At 41.1% G+C, this 20,885-nt stretch overlaps 2 protein-coding genes across 3 annotated transcripts in view; one reads left to right on the forward strand and one right to left on the reverse strand.

Annotated features, from left to right (window-relative positions):
* The window catches only part of LOC137612431 (chloride channel protein 2-like), a 52,378-nt gene extending 42,026 nt beyond the window's left edge, over positions 1 to 10,352 (forward strand). The window contains exons 13-25 of the mRNA XM_068340957.1: positions 1,548 to 1,703; positions 1,773 to 1,842; positions 1,932 to 2,042; positions 3,393 to 3,606; positions 3,763 to 3,896; positions 4,363 to 4,598; positions 6,844 to 6,955; positions 7,061 to 7,107; positions 8,233 to 8,295; positions 8,788 to 8,826; positions 8,907 to 9,011; positions 9,587 to 9,673; positions 9,837 to 10,352. Of these exons, the coding sequence (XP_068197058.1) occupies positions 1,548 to 1,703; positions 1,773 to 1,842; positions 1,932 to 2,042; positions 3,393 to 3,606; positions 3,763 to 3,896; positions 4,363 to 4,598; positions 6,844 to 6,955; positions 7,061 to 7,107; positions 8,233 to 8,295; positions 8,788 to 8,826; positions 8,907 to 9,011; positions 9,587 to 9,673; positions 9,837 to 10,352 (1,890 nt within the window). The remainder of the gene's footprint in view (positions 1 to 1,547; positions 1,704 to 1,772; positions 1,843 to 1,931; positions 2,043 to 3,392; positions 3,607 to 3,762; positions 3,897 to 4,362; positions 4,599 to 6,843; positions 6,956 to 7,060; positions 7,108 to 8,232; positions 8,296 to 8,787; positions 8,827 to 8,906; positions 9,012 to 9,586; positions 9,674 to 9,836) is intronic.
* Positions 10,353 to 13,826: 3,474 nt separating this feature from the next.
* fam131aa (family with sequence similarity 131 member Aa) lies at positions 13,827 to 20,885 on the reverse strand. 2 transcript variants are annotated; one of them, XM_068341458.1, is made up of 5 exons: positions 20,647 to 20,885; positions 16,038 to 16,149; positions 15,767 to 15,949; positions 14,861 to 15,001; positions 13,827 to 14,718 (listed from the first exon to the last, which is right to left on the reverse strand). In XM_068341458.1, the coding sequence occupies exons 2-5, from the start codon at positions 16,126 to 16,128 to the stop codon at positions 14,174 to 14,176; spliced, it is 960 nt and encodes a 319-aa protein (XP_068197559.1). In that variant the 5' UTR covers positions 16,129 to 16,149; positions 20,647 to 20,885; the 3' UTR covers positions 13,827 to 14,173. The 2 variants fall into 2 exon arrangements, with proteins under 2 accessions (XP_068197559.1, XP_068197558.1); XM_068341457.1 differs by lacking the exon at positions 20,647 to 20,885 and adding an exon at positions 18,189 to 18,413.

Raw genomic sequence — 20,885 nt, forward strand, 5'->3', positions numbered from 1 at the left:
CAGCCAAACATGACTCCGTTGTTTATTACGTAAACACATGGGCTGATCCTACAGAGACCATCGGTACACATCGTGCAGAATTTAAAAAAACACAGTGTCTGCAAATGGGACAAAAATCTGTTTTGTCCCATAAAGCTGTTTCCCGACAATCGTCACGGACAATGTGCGATCACTAGATAGCAACACCGAGCAGCGAAGCTACCACCGGAAAGCAGCTAACAGTTACCAGTAAGTGGTAATAGAAAGCGGATGAGTACTGTATATTGAACTGTTGGCTGTTGGGCGCCATCCCTACTTTATCTGCATCCAGTAACCTACGTCAATGCAGCATTTTACTCATAAAAAAAGGTAAATAAGATAAAAATGTTCTCCCTCCCTTTCTCTGTCTTTCTCACTCTCTGTCTGAATCTGTGTGTGTGTGTGTGTGTGTAGAACGTATCCAGCCTTTGTCTCACACAAGGCAAGGAATGAGGGATAATTTCACTTTATGATTTCTGCCTGGATTATTTCACATGCTGGGTTAATGTCACCCTTGACTGGTGACAGTGAATATCTGTTAGGCTGTAAATAAAGGCTGAGGTTGTTTGTTCATGAGCGATGTGGATATATGCAGCTGTGTTCGCTATAACGATGAGGATATGCCTTGAGCAGACACATACACACATGACTGAAGCGGAGCTAACTAGTTAGCTAAATGCTAGCTGACTTCAACAGCTTGTGGGGAACTCTGTGTGTAGCTCTGAGCTAGGACACTACTATACACCGCTACCGCAGCCTGAACGAACTTCCCCTCGGGTATGACCACGCCCATATCCAGGTGGACAATCAAATATGACTCAGGATAGGTCAATTTACTCTATCAATCACCACGGAGATTACGTAAGGTTCGGGGATTTATGAATCTGATCGTTTTTGATTCTGTCCAGCCATTAATCCAAAAGATTCCAAATATCTATTGATGCAGGAAGAGTTTGTTTTCCAGATTCTAGGATTTGGTCGGGATAGGGGGGACCACTATGCATATGTGGAGACCTGAAAAAAAACTTGTTTTTCATAATACTTGTTTTTCATAATATAACAATTAATTAGTTGGAGCTTAGAAGCTGTTCGTCATAGCACACTACCTGGACATAAATCATGGCCTGAGCCCCAGCTGGTTTGCCAAAGGACCCAGAACACTCAATGTCTCTAGTGCCCTTACTGATGATTGTGTCCAAATTTGACAAAATAGGTTTTCCGAGGAATCACACTGTTGTCAGTAAAGTCAAAATCGTTTCCTAGAAATGTTTGAGAATTAGTGGATTTTTTCTGTGAAGTTGGTGAAATTATCTTACCTGACAATTTTTCCCCACTACCTTTACAGTTCATACACTGTTTAAAAATATACTCATTTAACGACTGTTGCCTGCTCTGTATAAATGTTGTTATTGTGAGGGTACTGAGAAACAAACTAACAAATAAACACTTAAAATGCAACCAGTCTTTGTAGGTTTGACCCAAGTAGAGCTAAAAAGAAAGAGTCACGCTGTCTTCTGTTGAAATATCAGCTGACACAGCACGAGTCTTTGGTTGCCCTCTTCGACAATCGCACCTGGTGCCGCCAGGGCCTTGCAGAAGAGTTTGACTACATCAGCCACCACCATGCCTGGAAACACCCACATGTCAACGTCTTCATCACACTCATCCTCTTCATCATCATGAAGGTAGGCTTTTTACATTTAATGGGAAACTGTTGTGTTTGACCAAGTCTCACACGGCACTCTGTGTTTCAGTTCTGGATGTCTGCCGTGGCCACCACCATGCCTGTTCCATGTGGGGCGTTCATGCCAGTTTTTCTCATTGGTGAATAAAAAGTTATTTGGTTTTCTGAGTTTCTCCAGCACTGCTAAGATCCTTAAAATAAGTTTGTAGGTCATGTGTGTGGACATCAGGTGCAGCTTTTGGAAGACTTGTTGGAGAGATCATGGCAGCCATGTTTCCTGATGGCATACATGCTGATGGCAGCGTGTATCCCATAGTTCCTGGTGGTTATGCTGTTGTAGGTGAGCTTTTTTATTTCTTCCTTGAAACATTTTGATCACTTTTATGTGTGATTAAGAAGATTGCTGTTGTAAGGATGCTGCCACTTTCTTGCTACTTCCAGCTAATAGAATGTGAAAATGTGCTGATGATTGAGGCAAAATGCAGTTAAATGTAATCAATTATGAACATCACCTGCAGAAAAGTATTTCTGTATTTCCAGTATTTTTACTATGTTGCATAATTACACAATACAACATTGCTGTTGACCCTGTTGAGGTATGACTAAAAATTTGACTGTTTTATTACCTTTTAATATTTTCATAACCAGAAAATAACTTCCAAACACAGAACCCACTGTGGGTTACTGATTGACAGAAAATTAATGATCCCCTGGTGGATGCATTTTACCCTCCGGTGGATTATCTTTGCACTGCATATACAGTATCTGACTGTATATTAGGTTTTTGGGAATTAAGTTGTCACATTGATCATGTAGAGCAGTGGTCCCCAACCCCGTGGGTTATTTGGTTCCGGGCCGCACAGAAAGAAAAAATAATTTACATCCGTTTCATTTATTTAGGAGTCTGAAAGATGTTTTATTTGAAAAGTGACGTCTGTGCGGAATGACGCACAGACAAATGCATGTCTGTCCCGCTAGACAGGTCTCGGTCACGTGACAGGTTACCAGCCACTACCCCTAAATTAAGCACCCACACCCGCGCCAGTGTTCTGGATTAATGTCAAGGCAGATTATCCTGAAATCACCCAAAAAGTATCGAAAATCCTACTTCCATTTCTTTGTGAAGCGGGATTTTCTGCAGTGACCATAAAGAAAACCAAACCGAACGTCCAGAACACTCTTCGGGTGTCATTGTCTCCCGTTACTCCTAGATCAGCGGTCCTCAACCACTAATTGTCATTATTGTAATTATTATTTGATTGACTTCTTCATCCTTTTATTGGGAATGATCAGTATTTCTCCTATGTTGAGTGCACTGATTGTAAGTCGCTATATTTCAAAATAAACCTCATCAGTGCAGTCACTTCAATCGAGTTTTTAATATAATTCTTACAATTATTTCATTTGGATCATTTTGATTATTAGTTCATTGTCTGTTGATGTCTGCATTTTACAGAAAACCACTGCAGATTATTTATTATTAGACTACAGCTGTCCTGACATCATTAACGATTATCGATCAAATGAATGCCGGTCCTTGAAAATATTGTCTTAGGTGAAACCGATCCGTGGCGCAAAAAAGATTGGGGACCTCTGATGTTGTGGTCTCAAAAATGAATGCATCAAATATGGTACCTTTCGCGTTATACTATTTAAATGAATTTTCCTCTGACGCACTTCCTTCTCACAGGTGCAGCTGCGTTGTCTGGAGCGGTCACTCACACTGTATCCACTGCAGTCATCGTGTTTGAGCTCACCGGTCAGATCTCCCACATCCTGCCTGTGATGATTGCTGTGATCCTGGCCAATGCCGTGGCTCAGTCTCTCCAACCATCATTGTACGATTCGATCATCAGAATCAAGAAGCTTCCTTATCTGCCTGAACTGGGCATGGGCCATCATGAGTGAGTCTTTGTGTGGTGGGATGTCACCCCATGTAGTGTACAATGAATAGTCAAGAGTTTGTTTTTCTTTACCGCTATTCTCTTTCCTGTTTCAACATCTCCCTGCCCCCCCTTCTCATAACTTAAGCTTTAACTTCTTCCTCCCTTCTGTTTCAGGAAGTACAATATCCGTGTGGAGGACATCATGGTCAGGGATGTGCGCTACATTACTCTTAACTCTTCCTATCGGGAACTGCAGGAGATGCTCCTGACTGGCCAGCTCAAAACACTGGCGCTGGTTGAATCCAGAGGTAAGAAAATAAAGCTCATTCTAAATTTTGACTTGCTCCTAGTAACAGAAAAAATAAAATATACTAAATTTTATGTTATTCAAACACAATCCGAAGCAAAAACATAACTGATTTAAATTGATGATTTGAGAATTTAAGCAAAGTAATTCAATCTAAAATGATAATCCTACAATGGATCTTGTCTCCACGGAAATGGATTGTATATTTTCACTAATTCTCTTTACAGATAATTGACTTAGTACTAGAAACTACTTCTGCATGTAATACAGTTCAACTACAAACCTCGTCTTCAAAAAATCAGTTAAAGCATTCTCAACAGGAAGTTGAGCGTTTTTGTACTGTGTATGGAATAAAGCCCCTTCATGAGTTATTTTACCATTCAATTTTACCTCTGTGAGTTTTGTCTGCATTCCTATGATAATATCATTTCCTCACACATTTCCTGTCACATATATTCCTCTCTCAGACTCCATGATCCTACTGGGTTCCATAGAGCGACTGCAGCTTCAGTCTCTGCTCTCTCTTCAGCTGGGTGTCCAGCGGAGACTAGAGTACTTCCGCCAGCTGGCCCAGGACAATGGCACCCAAGATCACCTGACCACAGATAGCACACCCAGCTCCCCTGGCTCCCACACCCATATCAACTCCTCAACCAGCACCAACACTCGCCAAGCGGTCCGCTTCCTGGTGAGCACCCAAGAGGTGTGAGGCGTCCGGGGGCGCCAGGGTTCAGCTGGGGTGGATTAAAGCTTGGGTTGGGCTTGTACTCAGACAAAGCATGTGGAGCATGCAGTAGGTAAATGCACATGTGAAGGTTTTAAGTGTTATGCCAAGAAGGGCTGCACAGCGTACCGTTTCAGCAATCAATTTGCAAAGTGTGCATGTGCAGTTTTCACATCGCAGGATGTCCAGTGTTAACCAAGGGAAACGAACTCCTTTCATGCTACGCCCTTTTGCATCTTGGTACAAATGGAATCTCCCGTGGTTTGCTTGCTTGATTTTACCTATGCAGCTCCATGTCAGTGTGCTTCTCTGCTACTTGCCTCTCTCTAATTTTTTTGCCTAAATACTTCACATCCCTTTAGTCAACGTGGACACATATTGTGCTGCAGAAGCAGGGGGATCACATTTATAGACAAATAATATTCACTTATATTAATACTAGCGGGAACCCATGGAAATTCCATAATTAAACAATAATATCAGTCTTTGTTCTTTTTTTTTCTTCGCCGTCACAACAAACAAACCGCTGTGTCCGACGAAGCCATAATGGCTCCGATGAACGCAAAAATGAAGGCCGCTTCGGCGTTAAGGTCCGGGCCGACGCCGGCCATGTGAGTTCAGTCCTGGTGAATAAAGTATCAGGGCTCCCCACATGACAACGTGAGGTCTGTCACAATCAAAGAATATAAACCAGTATGTTTGACAAAGCCAAAACGGCTCCGTAAGTAAGAGACATGGACAAATGTGAAGACCGGAGCTAACTCTGCTAGCGGCCCGAACTTCAGGGTAGACGCCAGAGGCGTGACAACGTGAGGTTTTCAAGTGAGCTTATTCAAATATATAGGTTGGGATTTTGAATAAGCAGCACAAGGTGATTTGTGAATTTCCCAGTTTGGGATCATTAAAGTATATCTAATCTAAGGTGATTACTGAAACTCTATTCCATAAAGAGTGTTAGCAGGGTCCCAGCACAAGTCAAAAGAGGTGGGCATTTATCGAACAAACTTTTATCTCATCATACTCCCATCCTGGTAAACCACCAACATATACTGTAAGTGACACTGTATAATGTATTAACTTATGCTATGCTCCTCAAAGTCACAGTAGGTGTTAAAAGACATTGTGTCTACAACCTCATGCCTACCTCATCATATAAAACCACAGATGTACATATTTTCGGAGTATTCCATTCTGGTTTACTTCAAAGGGTCAGATGCCTCTTTTTTGTGCATCTTTCTAATTACTATTTTGTTTTTATGTAAACTAGGGGGAACCCGTGGAAATTCCATGATAAAACAATAATATCAAACTTCATAATAAAAATATGAAAACAAATGTATTGGTATTATAAACCAAGTGCGCCCATCAGAGTTCTCCCACCAGCAGGCAGCACATCACGCTCTGACCCAGAACTGGCGTCGGTGTTTTTGGCAAGGAACGTGAATGAATGAATAAATGAATAAATAAGATTTATGACTCATAACGCAACTGAAGAACAAATATCCAAGCATGTTTATCAACGCGTCTTCGTCATGGAGCTGTTATACGTCAGAAAATCGTCAGTTTTAACTCTGTCCAATCAGTGTGCACATGTAGACACGGGTCACACACACTAACGTCACAGCAGTTTTCATCGCAGGGAGACCCCCCTTCGGATAGAAAAAGTTTTGGTTACAGCGTCCACACGACAACGCAGAACCGCCGTTTTCAAAAAACTTCACTTTGGCCAGCATTTTGGTCCCGGTTATCTGCGTTGTCGTGTGGACGAAAGGCGTAACCACAACAAAAAGCTTCGATGCCCGATGCCTTCTGCCATATTGTTCACGTGATTCCTTCTGGCAGATGCGCCGTGATTGGTTGTGCGCTTGATTGACAGTTAGTGGGTGGAGTTAAAACGAGACACCTTGAGGTTTTCAAGTGAGCTTTTTCAAATATATAGGTGGGGAGATACTGGTGTAAATACCAGTATTTTTTCATATTGTACTATAAAGAAAATTTATGACATTGATGAAGCAGCCCCTGTTTTTAGTGTTTTAGATGTCTACATGTTAAATGTCTCTTATTTCTATGTTTGCATTAACAAATGTCTTCTGTCTCTCTGTTTTCTGTGCTCTCACCTGTGCTGTCCTGTTTATATGCATGAGCTTGTATTTACTGTCTGATATGAATGTGTCTGCATGGATGCATGTGTCTGGCTTTGTCTTTTAATATATTTTCCATGTAGATCTCCACAGAGGAGTCTTCCCCCTTCAGCCCAGTGGTTTCCAACATTCAGCTTCCTCTGAAATCTGCCTTGAAAACTGTGTCTGCCACCAGTAACACAGAGACCCCAAATAGTATGTACTACACTGCTATGAGATACTGACAACAAACTAATTCAAATGGTTAGATTGCTGTTTTTTTATTCACATTTTAAATAGACTTTTTTTCTTTACCACAAGGTTCTCAGACCCTCTCCTGTACTGACCAAGACAAAGAGCTGCTGGAGGTGAGAGACAGTAAAAAGGCTTTATTTTTTTAAGCAAATGTCATGAATATCAAGGATGTTGAGTCCATGCATATCCTGTCCACCTCATTTTCCCCCTGACTGGATGGCTCCACCCAAAAGAAACAGGCTTTTCATGAGTGATTGCTCTGTTTGTTCCCATTCACTGCCAGTGTCATACTTTCTGTACAGCTTTTATTTTAAGTTTAGCATTATCTGTTACATTTAAATTGATTCATGACACTTTATGTAGTGTGGTAAACCACTGGTTAGTAGTTGCAAATTAGCTTGTTTTTCACATTAATACAAAACCATACTGTGTAGCCAATCTTTTTATGGATGGGATCAGGGATCAGGATCAATTTTGTGGACTCGAGTAAACACACTTCCAAGAATTGACACATCCATTACATTTTTTAATCCCCTTCCGGGAACATAATAATGTTTAATAAAATATATATTTTTAATTGCAGCAAGTATTGTAATTCATCAGCCCTTTAAAAAAAGTACAAAAAAAAGTACAGTTTCCTCCGGGATTAATAAAGTATCTTTACGCTGATGTCCTAAAGGGCTAGTATTAACAATGCTAACATGCAAACATTAGCTGCATATTTGGTCACAAACCAGCCTTATCATGATGAAAAGTCAACAGATCATTTAAGCTTATTATTAGCTTATTATTCATTCTAAGGGTTGCATGAATGTTTCATGGAAGCCAGCTCTTTACTTATTGAGACATTTTACTAGAAATAAAAATTATGGCATTGTTTCAGGAGCAGTTTGGCAGCCACTGACACTTCAAAGAAGGGCAGGAACAAGCTAATTTATCAGACGGTGTGACGTTAACACTGCTAAAAGACGCACTTAAGTGAAAGCATAAGGGCACAGAGAATTAAAAATGTTTGATGTAGTAATAATATCAGGTTTCTTGTGTGAATGCTGTGCTCACCCATCATCTCTGATGTAGTAATTATATCCTCTCAGCAACACTTTTGAGTTTTCACCCAGCAGAAACCAGACTATGATCCAGTGTTGCACCAACAAAATGTTAGGGTGTCGAACTGTCCAGTATTGCCGATGCTATGTTAATATTGTGCTGTGTTGATGCCTGCTCTCCCCGCCTGGAAGAGCCCAGCTGGGCCGGCTCCTCCTGAAAAAAGACAGTCCAAACGAGTGAGGATCTCCGTGGCGGTAAGATTGTCTGCCGCCTAGAGAGTGTTGCTCAGTAGCTGTTGTCTGCGACACACATGCAGTGAACGCTGGACCAAAATATATACGGTACACCGATCAAAGCCAAAAAAAATCACGTCAGACAGTGGCACAAGGTTCAGTGTGTTCAACTTCGATGTAAAACTAAAGGTTTCCTCGGCTTTTGGTTCAAATTGCTGCTGATGTCCTGTAAGTGGTTGTGTGTTTTTTCAGATTTTGTTTTTCATTTTATATTAATACGCTTGTTATGTTATGCTTGTCATTGGTTTTTTCTGGGTACCAAGTTACTTCTTTGACCAATAATCCAAAGTGTTCCATCACCTATACCCCATAAATCAGATATACTGAATGTGATTCATTTTGGTCCGTACATTTACTATTGGTTTGTTGTTGTTCATGGATATAAGCATTTATATGTACTGTACTGGATTTACAAGTACAATAAAGGGCAACATACTGCCTTGTGTCTTTTAGGACTCTACCGAAGTAGACGATTGTATGACTCCATCAGAGGTGAGATGCACAGAAACAACATATAAATAAGTTTAATGTTAGGAGTAAAATATATTGAGTCATTGTTCTACATTTTGCAGATAACAGAATGGGAGGAGCAGCAGCTTGACGAGCCTGTGGATTTCAAGAACTGCAAGATTGATCCGGCCCCCTTTCAGCTGGTTGAGCAAACATCTCTGCACAAGGTTCAATAGAGTTGCTTCACAGTGTGAAAAGCAACTTGTATTAAGTGGCTGATTTTCTTCATCAACAGATATGAATATTTAACAACAGCTACTCAGAAAATGTTGCCAATTGCATTTCACCTCTGACCTCAGTTCCAATTGAGTTGTGATTTCATGTGAAATGTCAATATGAAGATTAAAGATTGTACTTTATCGATCCCTCAGTGGGGAAATTATCTTTTCACTAATTCATGTACATGCATATACAGTGGGTACAGAAAGTATTCAGACCAGCAAAGGGTCTGAATACTTATGACCATGTGAAATTTCAGTTTATATATATATATATATATATATATATATATATATATATATATTGTGGTAGAAAAATAAGATTACTGAATAGAATAGATTCTCTGATGACACATCTCAACCTACACAGCATACCTGTAACAGTTCCAGCCCTATAAACCTACGTGGGCAGAAAGCCATGGATAGAACTACCACAAAAAACTGTTATGTTTGTGCTGGACACTCTGAGTTTATTTACACTCTTCCAATGTAGATTTCTACAACAAATCTTTTCTCCTTCACAGACCCACACTATCTTCTCCCTGCTGGGTCTGGACCATGCCTATGTGACCAGCACAGGACGTCTGGTTGGTGTGGTCTCTCTCAAGGAGGTGAGAAAGCTTGTGTTTCTTTGTTCTTAAAATTTCTTACATTAGACTGCTTTCTTTATACAGTACTAACATTAAATCTTCAAATTTCTCTTTCTTTACCTATTTTCTTGAATTACACTGGTTATGAATGTTTTTCCTACTGACCATGGATCATTACATTCAGCTGCGTAAGGCCATAGAAGGCTCAGTGACAGTGACTGGAGTAAAAGTACGCCCACCGTTGGCCAGCTTCCGCAACTCTGGGAACAGCTCAAATGTATCTGAGGTAACAGAACTACACAAGCTGTGCATTCGCCGCAGGGGGCTCTCATTGCCACGGGAGCCCAATGCTCCTGAGACGGGGGATCAGCCAGCTCTCGGGTACGAAGAGATCCCTGTGAAATTTCCGGACCAATCAAATTTGCAGCTTGAAACCAGCCCCTGTGGCATCACAAATCCACCATCGAAGTCAGTAATCAAGGACAGCCCCTCATTCACTGAGGACCAATTAGAGTTTACGTTTGACTGCAGTCCCTCTCACACTGAAGAATCAGAGCTGGCCTATGAGTATGACCCCCCGACTCACACTCCTGAGCCGGATGAAGCAGAGCAAGAACAGGGGAGTCAATCATTGAGCATGGACCTATCAGAACCTGATGTAGAAGGTATCGCCAGCCACCCAGAGGATCAGATGGAATAATTAAATACGATCCGTACTGTTGCCTGATGAATGTTGATATTTCATACATTTGTAAAGGTCACCTCACAGTCCGGTCTCAGTACCCATGTTTCTAACATCATTGTGACGGGTAAAGCTAGTTGTGTTCTATATTTTCCCAACCAATCCCATGAAAATCTCTCAATAACACATTTTCTGACTTTCCTGTCCCATCTGTGCCTCTTATTGCACAGTCTGTGAGCAGAGAACTTTTGGGAAGTATGTGTGTGAAAAACGTGTATGAAGATGGAACAGCACAAAGGCCCCAAGTAAAGTCACTTAATTCAGCATCAGAGCTGAGGACTACAAGTCTGAAAACGTAAACTGCCTGGCAGTTTTTTTGATTTTGGAGAGATGCGAGCTTACCTGCACATTTCTGCTTGAGGCTAAGTTATGCGCAAATGCATGACCCAGTGGTCAGTCAGTAAGTTGCATTGTGTATAATGTAGTTCAGGGGTTTTGTTAAATCTGCAAGAGGTCTTGTAACAGATGCCTACAAATACAGATGCTTTTCACAACACTGAATAAACCAGTTTATTGCACAGTTTTATTAACCAAAGTAGATTTTAAGAGGTTTGCAAGTTTTTTTTAATGATTCTTTTGTCTTCCAGTCTGTCTTGGATACAAAATGATTAATAAACTCAGACAGGCAAAAATACAAAGCCTGTAGAGAACAAAGATATAGAGAAGAAAAGTTAACCCTCTAAATATTTTTGAACAAATTCAGTCCATTAAAATAGGACACCCTCAAAGGAAACCTAATGAAGTGCACCTTCAGGCTTAACAAGGACTCCAGATGATTCAGTGTCCCCCTGTAATTACCTCTCAGGAAGAGAAAGCAGGGCTTATAAATCTGTGATTTCTCTTATGTTATCACCAAATACACATATGTGTTACAAATATTTTGTCCTATGTATGTGGTTTCAAAGTGTTTTAATAGCACTTTCATTTTAACTCTTGTAGGTCTAAATGTTTTGCCAGAAAACATGGGACGTATTTCAGTATTTTCAAACAGAGCTATGATTTAACCTTTTCAAAGACAAATCAGATTAAGTTTGCCGTGATGATAAACGTGTTTAAATACTTACACACCCATCTTATTGCTAACTGCATACCCCAGGTCAGGCATGTAGAGAGGCCTGATCTCTGACGAGACCTACTTATAGTCACGGTGGCGCAGTGGGTAGCGCATGTTCTCCCCATGTCTGTATGGGTTCTCTCCAGGTTCTCAACGGCAGGACTAGGCCGAACCTAAAAAGTGAGACTACCCCCCGCCCCCATATTATATGTTAGTCTAGATTTAAAGATATCTATGGACTCAGACTTTCTAATATGGATAAGGAGATTATTCAACAGGACAGGGTCATGATAAGAGAAGGTCCTCTGGCCAGCTGATTTCATTTTTACTTTGGGAACGCTCAAGAGATCTGTATTCTGAGAGCTGAGAGCCCTCATCAGAGTGTATGGTTTAAGCAGATCAGACATGTACGCGGGAGCAAGCCCATTAACGCTTTTATACATCATTAAAAGTACTTCAAAGTCAGATCTAACATGAATCGGGAGCCAGTGTAATGAAGCTTATACTGGGGTGATGTGGTCAAATTTCCTGGTTTTAGTTAAGATTCTTGCTGCTGTATTCTGAACCATCTGAAGTGTTCTTATACTAGACCGAGGCAACCCTGATAGCAGAACATTGCAATAGTCAAGTGTAGAGGACACAGAGCATGAATCAAAATCTCTGCATCAGCCAAGATAGAGAGGATCTAGTTTTGGAGGTATTGCTTAGATGAAAGAAGGTGATCTTTGTAATGTCTCTAATATGCGGATCAAAGGAGTTTGTTGAATCTAATGTAACTCCAAGATTCTTGACTGTTGAGCTCTGGGATAAACAGTTATTTACAAAGTTAGTTGTTCAAAGCCTTGTGTCGCCGATTGAATATCTGCTTTCCAGGGCAAAGTCAGACATAATGGTATAGTTAACAAGTTGTTGTAATAGTTTTGACAAAGTAATATGTCTCACTTTGTAGGAATGATTATTTTCTTCTTTAAGATGATTCACCCAATGTGACACAGGTGTATGCTCATTGGAAGTGTTTGGCCCGGATCTTTGGCTGCAAATTCCGTAAAAGCTTAGCTATTTAATAGGACTTTCTGAGTAAGACAAATTATAGAATACAATTAGTGTGTGTGTGTATGTGTGTACGGGGTCTGAGTTTTCATACCAAAATATTACTACGTTAACTTCAGACATTACAAGCTTTAATCAAAACTGCAGTAAATGATGATATAACAATAATGCCATCAATAATTTCCCCAGAATTCATTGTTGACGGAACTACAGTCTAGGCAAAGTTATCTTTATTACATAAATTTGTATTTTATTGTTCATTTTAATCCCGATTATCGATATCCATATCAGGCCCCCAGAGGTCCGAGTCGACTGGGATCTGTCCACAGTGTTTATGGAAGCTTCAAATGATTCAAAATGCTTGATACAGTTCTCCAATTGACAATGAAGTGCATTGTAATTACCATGAGTATAATTTATTGCACATAAAGACTTCTTTGGCTTTATTCACTGCTATGGGAATTCACTACCTACAACACTTGAGCTCAGTGCAAAATGGAGATTACTGCTGTTGCTCAGAGCACACCAGGCACATAAAGCACACACACACACGTGGTACACACACGTACGCAAACTGTTATCACTGGGATTTTACGTGTATCTTAATCCAGCCTGACCTCTAATGCAATGGCAGACAAAAACGACTGTATGAAGCACATCGATGACATTCAAGTTCAACTGTGGTGAAGTAGTGTGTCTGAATCCTTGTTACAGCTTTCCGACGGTTGTAACTTTTTAGCCACACACACCAATTTTGAGCCATATTTTAATCCTATGCGATGTCATTGCAGCATATCGACTGATTTTTGTATATCTGTGAACATTTGTGCAATTATTTATTACTGTATTTATTACTGTCTATTTTACATTTGCATACAAAATGTGTTTTACTGCTTGTCATATATAATAACGCATAAGGAGTTAAGTGTGGAGAGATTATACCGGTAAAATAATCTGCAGCATATCTAGTAAAGCAATAAGTCTGTAGTATCTCCCTTTATATGGCACTGGCCTGTGTATGAAAATACATGGATGAGATCTTCTTTCATGCTGTTGTACATAATAGAGTAATGCATTTGAAATCCAGCAGCCATGGTTATTTTTCAGAGACCATGAAGTTGTTTTTGTACATGAGTGAATGATTAAACTGAAAAAACACCTTAAAAAGGAGTTGAGACACTGTTTTCCTTCTGTGTGTTCAGTGTGTGTTGGGGGGGAGAAAAAAGATGTCTTTCAGTCACCTTTCAAAAAAGGCATTTATATACGCATGACATTCATATATTTAGTATCAAACATGTTCTGACCCACATGACACAGCTTGACCCAAAAAAAAAACAGCACTACAAAATATCCATAGAAAACTTATGCAATAGCAACACAACGCTTCACTGAAATATACAAAACTCAGTTTGAACAACAGATTTACAGTCTGGTGGAACTACACAGACACACACTCATGTATATATAATGTACATATGTTTATGCGTGTGTTTGTATATATAATATTTTTTAAATACATTTTTTGACAGAAGGCAGTGAGTGAGTGGACAAGAGATGACCAAAGGAGGGAAAAGAGGAAGAAAATGAGGTAGACAGATGTTTACAGTGAAAACAATTTATGTAATATCCAGAATCAACAAGAACTCAAGGAGACGGATGAAAGACGGATGACACATTACATCAAAAACTCTTTCTCCTTTTTCTCCACTACTTCATCCTTTTCCTCCTCTTCATCGAACGATGCCACACCGGAGGAGGTTCGGTCAGAGAAGTAGCCTCTCGCACTATAGTGCCACACCCGAGATTCATGAAACACACTGCCATCATCCTCATCATCATCTTCATCCTCCTCTCCAGGAGATTCAGAGGTGGAGTAGCAGGAGTCAAACCTACTGCTCCTGGCCCGAAGTCTCCACTCGGGCTTGTTGTGGATACAGACCTCGCTACCCTGCTCTTGCAAAGGTCCTTGCGGCTCCCCTTGACCATCCAGCCTCTTCCTCATCCCCTCCTCCTCCTCTTCCTCCTCGAAGGGGCTCATGCAATTGGTGTGTAAAGTAGGTGAACTGGTCTGGATTGAATGTAGGTCATCATGGGAATCAGGCCTACCACAAAGTGGGCTACTGCTGTTAGAGCCCAGGGGGATGCTGGAGAGTGGTGTCTCACTGCCATTGACCTCAGGCTGGCATTGGGCTCCTGTGATAAGATTCGACGTGTCGTTGTCTGAGGGAGGAGCAAAAAGTCAGAACACCTGAGGATGGATGGATAATCGGGAGAAAGGTGGGAAGATGAAATGTTTTTCAGTAATGTGGAAGTGAAGACAAAATTAAAGAAATGAGATTGAAATGATCAATTCACTAGATACCTGAGTCCTGGCTGGCGAGGGTGTGTGTCCGTCCGCTGACATGTGAGTCCTCATCATTGGAGTCTTCTGCATCATCATCGTTATCCAGAGACGCCCAGGCACGCAGCTTAGCCTCAGCTATGGCAAATTGCTCAGCCACTCCTAGCAGAAACACAGGTCAAACAAACCACAAACTGGTTTGGGCTTGCACTATGAGATGGCAGGATGATGTGGATATCTATGGCAAGTTTAAACGCAAAAGGCAGAAACAGGAGTAAAAAATGCTCGTTTTGCCACCCTGATAATCACCCAGTGACTCATTAAATGGGATGTGATGTAGGTAATAAAAACAGCCAATAAGAGTTTCAAAGCACTTCAGATAACAGGTCATTTTCATTGCAATTTCCTCCGGGATTAATAAAGTATCTATCTTTCTCTGACCAACAGTCAAAACTGCAAAATATGTATTTTTAATATAAAATATGAAACTATAAAAACACCTAAGTAGCTGGTGTAAAAAGGTTTATTGTAGAATAGCTGCCAATTGTACTTAATTCTGAAATACGTTACATAAAAAATCTTCGTGTCAAGCAAGACAGGATGAGATAAAGCAGAACAACAGGTGTAGTTGTAGCATTGGTAGGATGTGCAATTTTCTGGGACAAGGGTCTAATAGGCCACCATCTGCCGCAAACACAAGCCCTAACCCAGCAAATGGTGCACTGGGTGGAGCGAACTCCTGATATACAGAGATTTTGGGAGCAGGTGGGGATTACATACTTGACAGAAGGTGAGAGCTGACCAACAGATGATGTTGTAGTTAAACCAAGTGGATTTAGAAGCTGCTCAAGTAAAATTACAGACAAAAACTAGACATCAATAACGATTTGGATGCAAAATATACTTGACTTGAAAAGTGAGGAGTACCTGCAGCAAATCGAGCCTCCTTCTCTCCTTCAGTAAGATGGCAGTAGGAACTAAAGTGAGAGTATGCAGCTGGTGGAGGATCTGCAGGTTTGGGCCAACCTTTCCACTCAATGAGGTGGGCGACGCGACCCTGAGCTAGGGAGGTGGGCTTTGTCACATGGTCCCTCACTGCCTGAGAGATGCCTGCTCACAGGGAGAGGTAAATGTAATAGGCTAAGGATGTGGGCAGAGAAATTAAAGACATGTTAAAAAGATGGGTTAAAAAGTTTACCGTTCAAGGAGGATCTGGCAAGTGCTGCAAATTCATAGATGCCGACACTTTTCCTTGAGTCTGCTGGAGATTTTCCGGACTTTGGAATCATTTCACACTCCTCAAATTTCACCTGAAAGACAGATTTGGGATCTTCTTTTACTAGTGCAATAGATAATAAAAGCAGATGCAGTGTGTCATAGCTAGCACCAGCTAAGCCGTCTCAACTTCCATGACCACTCAATGGGAACTTTTCCAATATTCAAACGAAAAAAAAAAATTCTGGAAAACATACAGTGGGGAAAAAAAGTATTTAGTCAACCACCAATTGTGCAAGTTCTCCCACTTAATAAGAGGAGAGAGGCCTGTAACTGTCATCATAGGTATACCTCAACTCTGAGAGACAGAATGAGAAAAAAAATCCAGAAAATCACATTGTTTGAATTTTAAAGAATTTATTTGCAAATTATGGTGGAAAATAAGTATTTGGTCACCTACAAAAAAGCTAGATATCTGGCTCTCACAGAGCTGTAACTTCTTCTTTAATAGGCTCCTCTGTCCTCCACTCATTACCTGTTTTAATGACACCTGTTTGAACTCAGGTGCTATTGAGTTCAATAGCACCTGCTATTGAACTCACCTGTCAACAACCTCAAAGTCATACTCCAAACTCCACAATGGCTAAGATCAAAGAGCTGTCAAAGACACCAGAAAAAAATTGTAGACCTGCACCAGGCTGGGAAGACTGAATCTGCAATAGGAAATCAGCTTGGTGTGAAGAATTCAACTGTGGGAGCAATTATTAGAAAATGGAAGACATAAAAGACCACTGATAATCACCCTCGATCTGGGGCTCCACGCAAGATCTAACCCTGTCGAGTCAAAAATGATCACAAGAACGGTGAGCAAACATCACAGAACCATATGGGGGGACCTAGTGAATGACCTGCAGAGAGATGGGACCCAATTTAAAAAAGGCTCCTATCAGTAACTAACTACGACACCAGGGACTCAAATCCTGCAGTGCCAGACATGTCCCTCTGACACGTCCAGGCCCATCTGAAGTTTGCTAGAGAGCACTTGGATGATCCAGAAGAGGACTGGGAGAATGTCCTATGGTAAGATGAAACCAAAATAGTACTTTTTGGTAGAAACACAACTTCTCATGTTTGGAGGAGAAAGAATACTGAATTATATCCAAAGAACACCATACCTACTGTGAAGCATGGGGGTGGAAACATCATGCTTTGGGGCTTTTTTTCTGCAAAGAGACCAGGACGACTGATCTGTGTGAAGGAAAGAATGAATGGGGCCATGTATCTTGAGATTTTGATTGAGGGCATTGTTGGCTTTCTATCTGTAAAGCGCTTTGAAATTTCTTCAGATGTGATTAAGCGCTATATAAATAAAGTTGATTGATTAATTGATTGATTCCATATGCAAGGGCATTGAAGATGAAACATGGCTGGGTTTTTCAGCATGACAATGATCCCAAACACACTGCCCGGGCAACAAAGGATTGGCTACATAAGAAGCATTTCAAGATCCTGGAGTGGCCTAGCCAGTCTCCAGATCTCAACCCCATAGAAAATCTTTGGAGGGAGTTGAAAGTCCGTGTTGCCCAATGACAGCCCCAAAACATCACTGCTCTAGAGGAGATCTGCATGGAGGAATTGGCCAAAATACCAGCAACATTGTGTGAAAACCTTGTGAAGATTTACAGAAAATGTTTGACCTCTGTCATTGACAACAAAGGCTATATAACAAAATATTGAGAAGAACTTTTGTTATTGACCAAATACCTATTTTCCATCATAGTTTGCAAATAAATTCTTTAAAAATCAGACAATGTGATTTTCTGGATTTTTTTTCTCACTCTGTCTCATAATTGAGGTATACCTTTTTTTTTTCATTCATTCATCTTCCAACCCGCTTAATCCGCTAACGCAGGTCGCGGGGTAGCCAGTGCCTATCCTGGCAGTCTCAGGGCGTGAGGCGGGGGACACTCCGGGCACGACGCCAGTGTACCGCGGATGAGGTATACCTATGATTACAATTACAGGTCTCTCTCATCTTTTTAAGTGGGAGAACTTGCGCAATTGGTGGCTGACTAAATACTTTTTTTCCCCAACGTAATCTCTATGCTAATATTAATTAGAAATAATTTCCTACCTCTTCTTGTCTTCCCCTGCTCCTGGACTTCAGCCTCATCGTGGACAAGCAGCAACAGTGTCACAGCTCAGCAAACCAGCTCAACTTAAAGTCACAGCTTGGGCTTACTAGTTTAAACCACTGGCCAGGCCAACAAGCGGACAGCTATGCCCTACATTTGATGCACAGATGCTAAAGCCACGGTAAGTCGGTGAAACTGGCTGGAGTGGTTATATCTGAGGGGGCTGAGGGCAGTGGCAGCATTCATGCAAACATATGGCACATGACCGGCTTCCAGTAAGCATCTCCAGCCAAATCTGCTCACCCCAAAGCTTCTGATCCCTATTAAAAGTGACAGTGCTACCCAACCAAGTCCATGTCCAAAACAAAAAACAAGCAAACAAACATGGCAGTATCTTGTAAATGGTTGGTAAGCTAATTCTGTGCCTGCAATACGTGGAAGCAGCATGAAATAGGTCTTGTTTTCAAGGTACAATGTCTAGTTAACCAACAGGAAACATTCCCTCGTCACAACTAAGGACACGTGCCTAACTGAATAGGTATCCTTAAGCAGATTGGCTTTCAAAGCAGCTAAGACAAGAGTTAACTGTATATGTTACAGTCAGAAATGACAGCATATGTGTGTCAGAAATGCAGGTATATGGAGGTGGTGACAGGAAGGTACAAAAGTCTCTGACAGCAAAGCTAACTTTCAGCACTTTAGATGTGAACATCAATTACAAAACACACCTGCAAGTGCTACAGACATCTCTCATACCTGACAAACACATACATCTTGGCCTGAGGAGTTGACTCACCTCTTATATTATGTTCACGAAATAAGACTCACTCAATAAAATCAGCTTCTACTTTGAATTAAACCACAAATTGAATTAAACCACAAAGCCCACCTCCCATGCTCAGGGTCGCATCGCCCACATCATTGAGTGGCCAGTGGTAGAGGGGGCGGTAGAGTAGGTCGTCCAATGTTCCAAGGTTGGCGGTTCGATTTCCACTCCCGCCCAAAACACCCAGAGTGTAAGCTGACAGTGGGAGGTGTCAGCTCACCTCTGGAACACTGCCGAGGCGCCCTTGATTAAGGTGCCGTCCCCCTCACAAGCTGCTCATTTGGGCACTTCACAGAAGGAGCTGCCCACCACTCTACCTCCCACACAAGGGGCCTGCATGCTTACAGGCCCCTTGTGTGTTAGGTTGTGTGTATTACAGGGGCCTGTATGCACTAACATGCACGACTGTGATTTACTAACATACTAGAGTGTGCATTCTTAATTCCCTTTGGGGATTATGACAATATATAAAAATAAATTAAAAATTACATGCAAACACAGACATCTGATTATATGGGATCATAAACCAGTATGTCTCACAACAAACATGCAATATTAAAATAAAGTACCAATGGTTCTCCCTCCCATACTGCTAAAAACAGTTTAGTTATTAAGAAATAGATTACAATGTGGACAAAGGATCAGTGTTTTAAACCAATATATGGTAATTATCAAGTACTTTACTGACCACTAATGTGTTATAAATACACAAAACAATGAGGAATGTTATATTTATTTATACTAATTGAGCATAATTCTAATAAAATTGTAATAAAAGATAAAATACAGTACTTTGGAAGGATATCAGTTAATTTCAGTAAATTAACAGTGAAACATTTGGGTATTAAGCCCACGCTCCAAATAATCACTACCTCCAGTTTCATTTCTGTAATTCTTGGTGTCTTTCGTTATTTTGATTAAAAATGTGTCATGATTCAATGATGAGTTTGAATAAATAAAAAAAAACCCCAACATTTTATACTATTTTCTAACTTTTACCATAACAGACAATTTTATAAGCAATATCGAATATGATGTTATATTTTAGACGATTTCTTTGATATGTGCTTTTTTTTTTTTCTTTCTTTTTTTCTAACCAGTGACACCTGCGGCATGATTTGGCCTCTGCAGCTGTGATCTTGCTCTGGAAAACACAAAACAATGATCCGATTTGCAGCTGACAAACGCTGTTAATGGGCATCCATCGTGCTGCCAACGCATGAGGTGTTTAAATTTGATTTATTCGCTCCCTGCTGATTGGTGTGTGTGTGTGTGTGTGTGTGTGTGATGATCGTCTGACATCCACAGAGCCAGTGATGTGACTTCACAAAGACCAACAAGTGGGGTCACATGAAGCCAGCCTGTCTGCAGCCGTGAATGGAGGGGGATGTCGCGTTGGAATTACTGTAAATCCAGGCAACAGGTGCAGGCCCGTAGCGTGCAGTTGTTGGGTAAAATAACGCAGGAGATGCACCATCCTGCTTCTCCTAGCAACATCTGAAGTTTGCATCTGCATACCAATAGCACAATACCTGCAACAGGCAAAGACGTCGGACATGGCAAGAGATCCCTGCCCTTTCACACACGCCTTTGCGGCTCTCGTTACGCCCGTTTTATTTGTCAGTACGAACCTGGAAGTCGGACCTCTGCGGCTCATGATAATGCGCTTAATTGTGTCCAACCCGATCAACAGATGACAGCGCGCCGTGCGTCCTCCCGGTGCAGCTCCTGCGACAGATCACCGACGCTGCGCGACCGACGGATACATCTCCCTTACTCCAGTTCACCTCTCCAGCACCATTTGTTTCTCGATAGATAGGTTAGACAGGCTGTCCGAATATCTCCCGATGGCAATCGTCATCAACGCAAG

The sequence above is a fragment of the Antennarius striatus genome, chromosome 18 (assembly GCF_040054535.1).
Source record: "Antennarius striatus isolate MH-2024 chromosome 18, ASM4005453v1, whole genome shotgun sequence".
Taxonomy (NCBI): Eukaryota; Metazoa; Chordata; class Actinopteri; order Lophiiformes; family Antennariidae; genus Antennarius; species Antennarius striatus.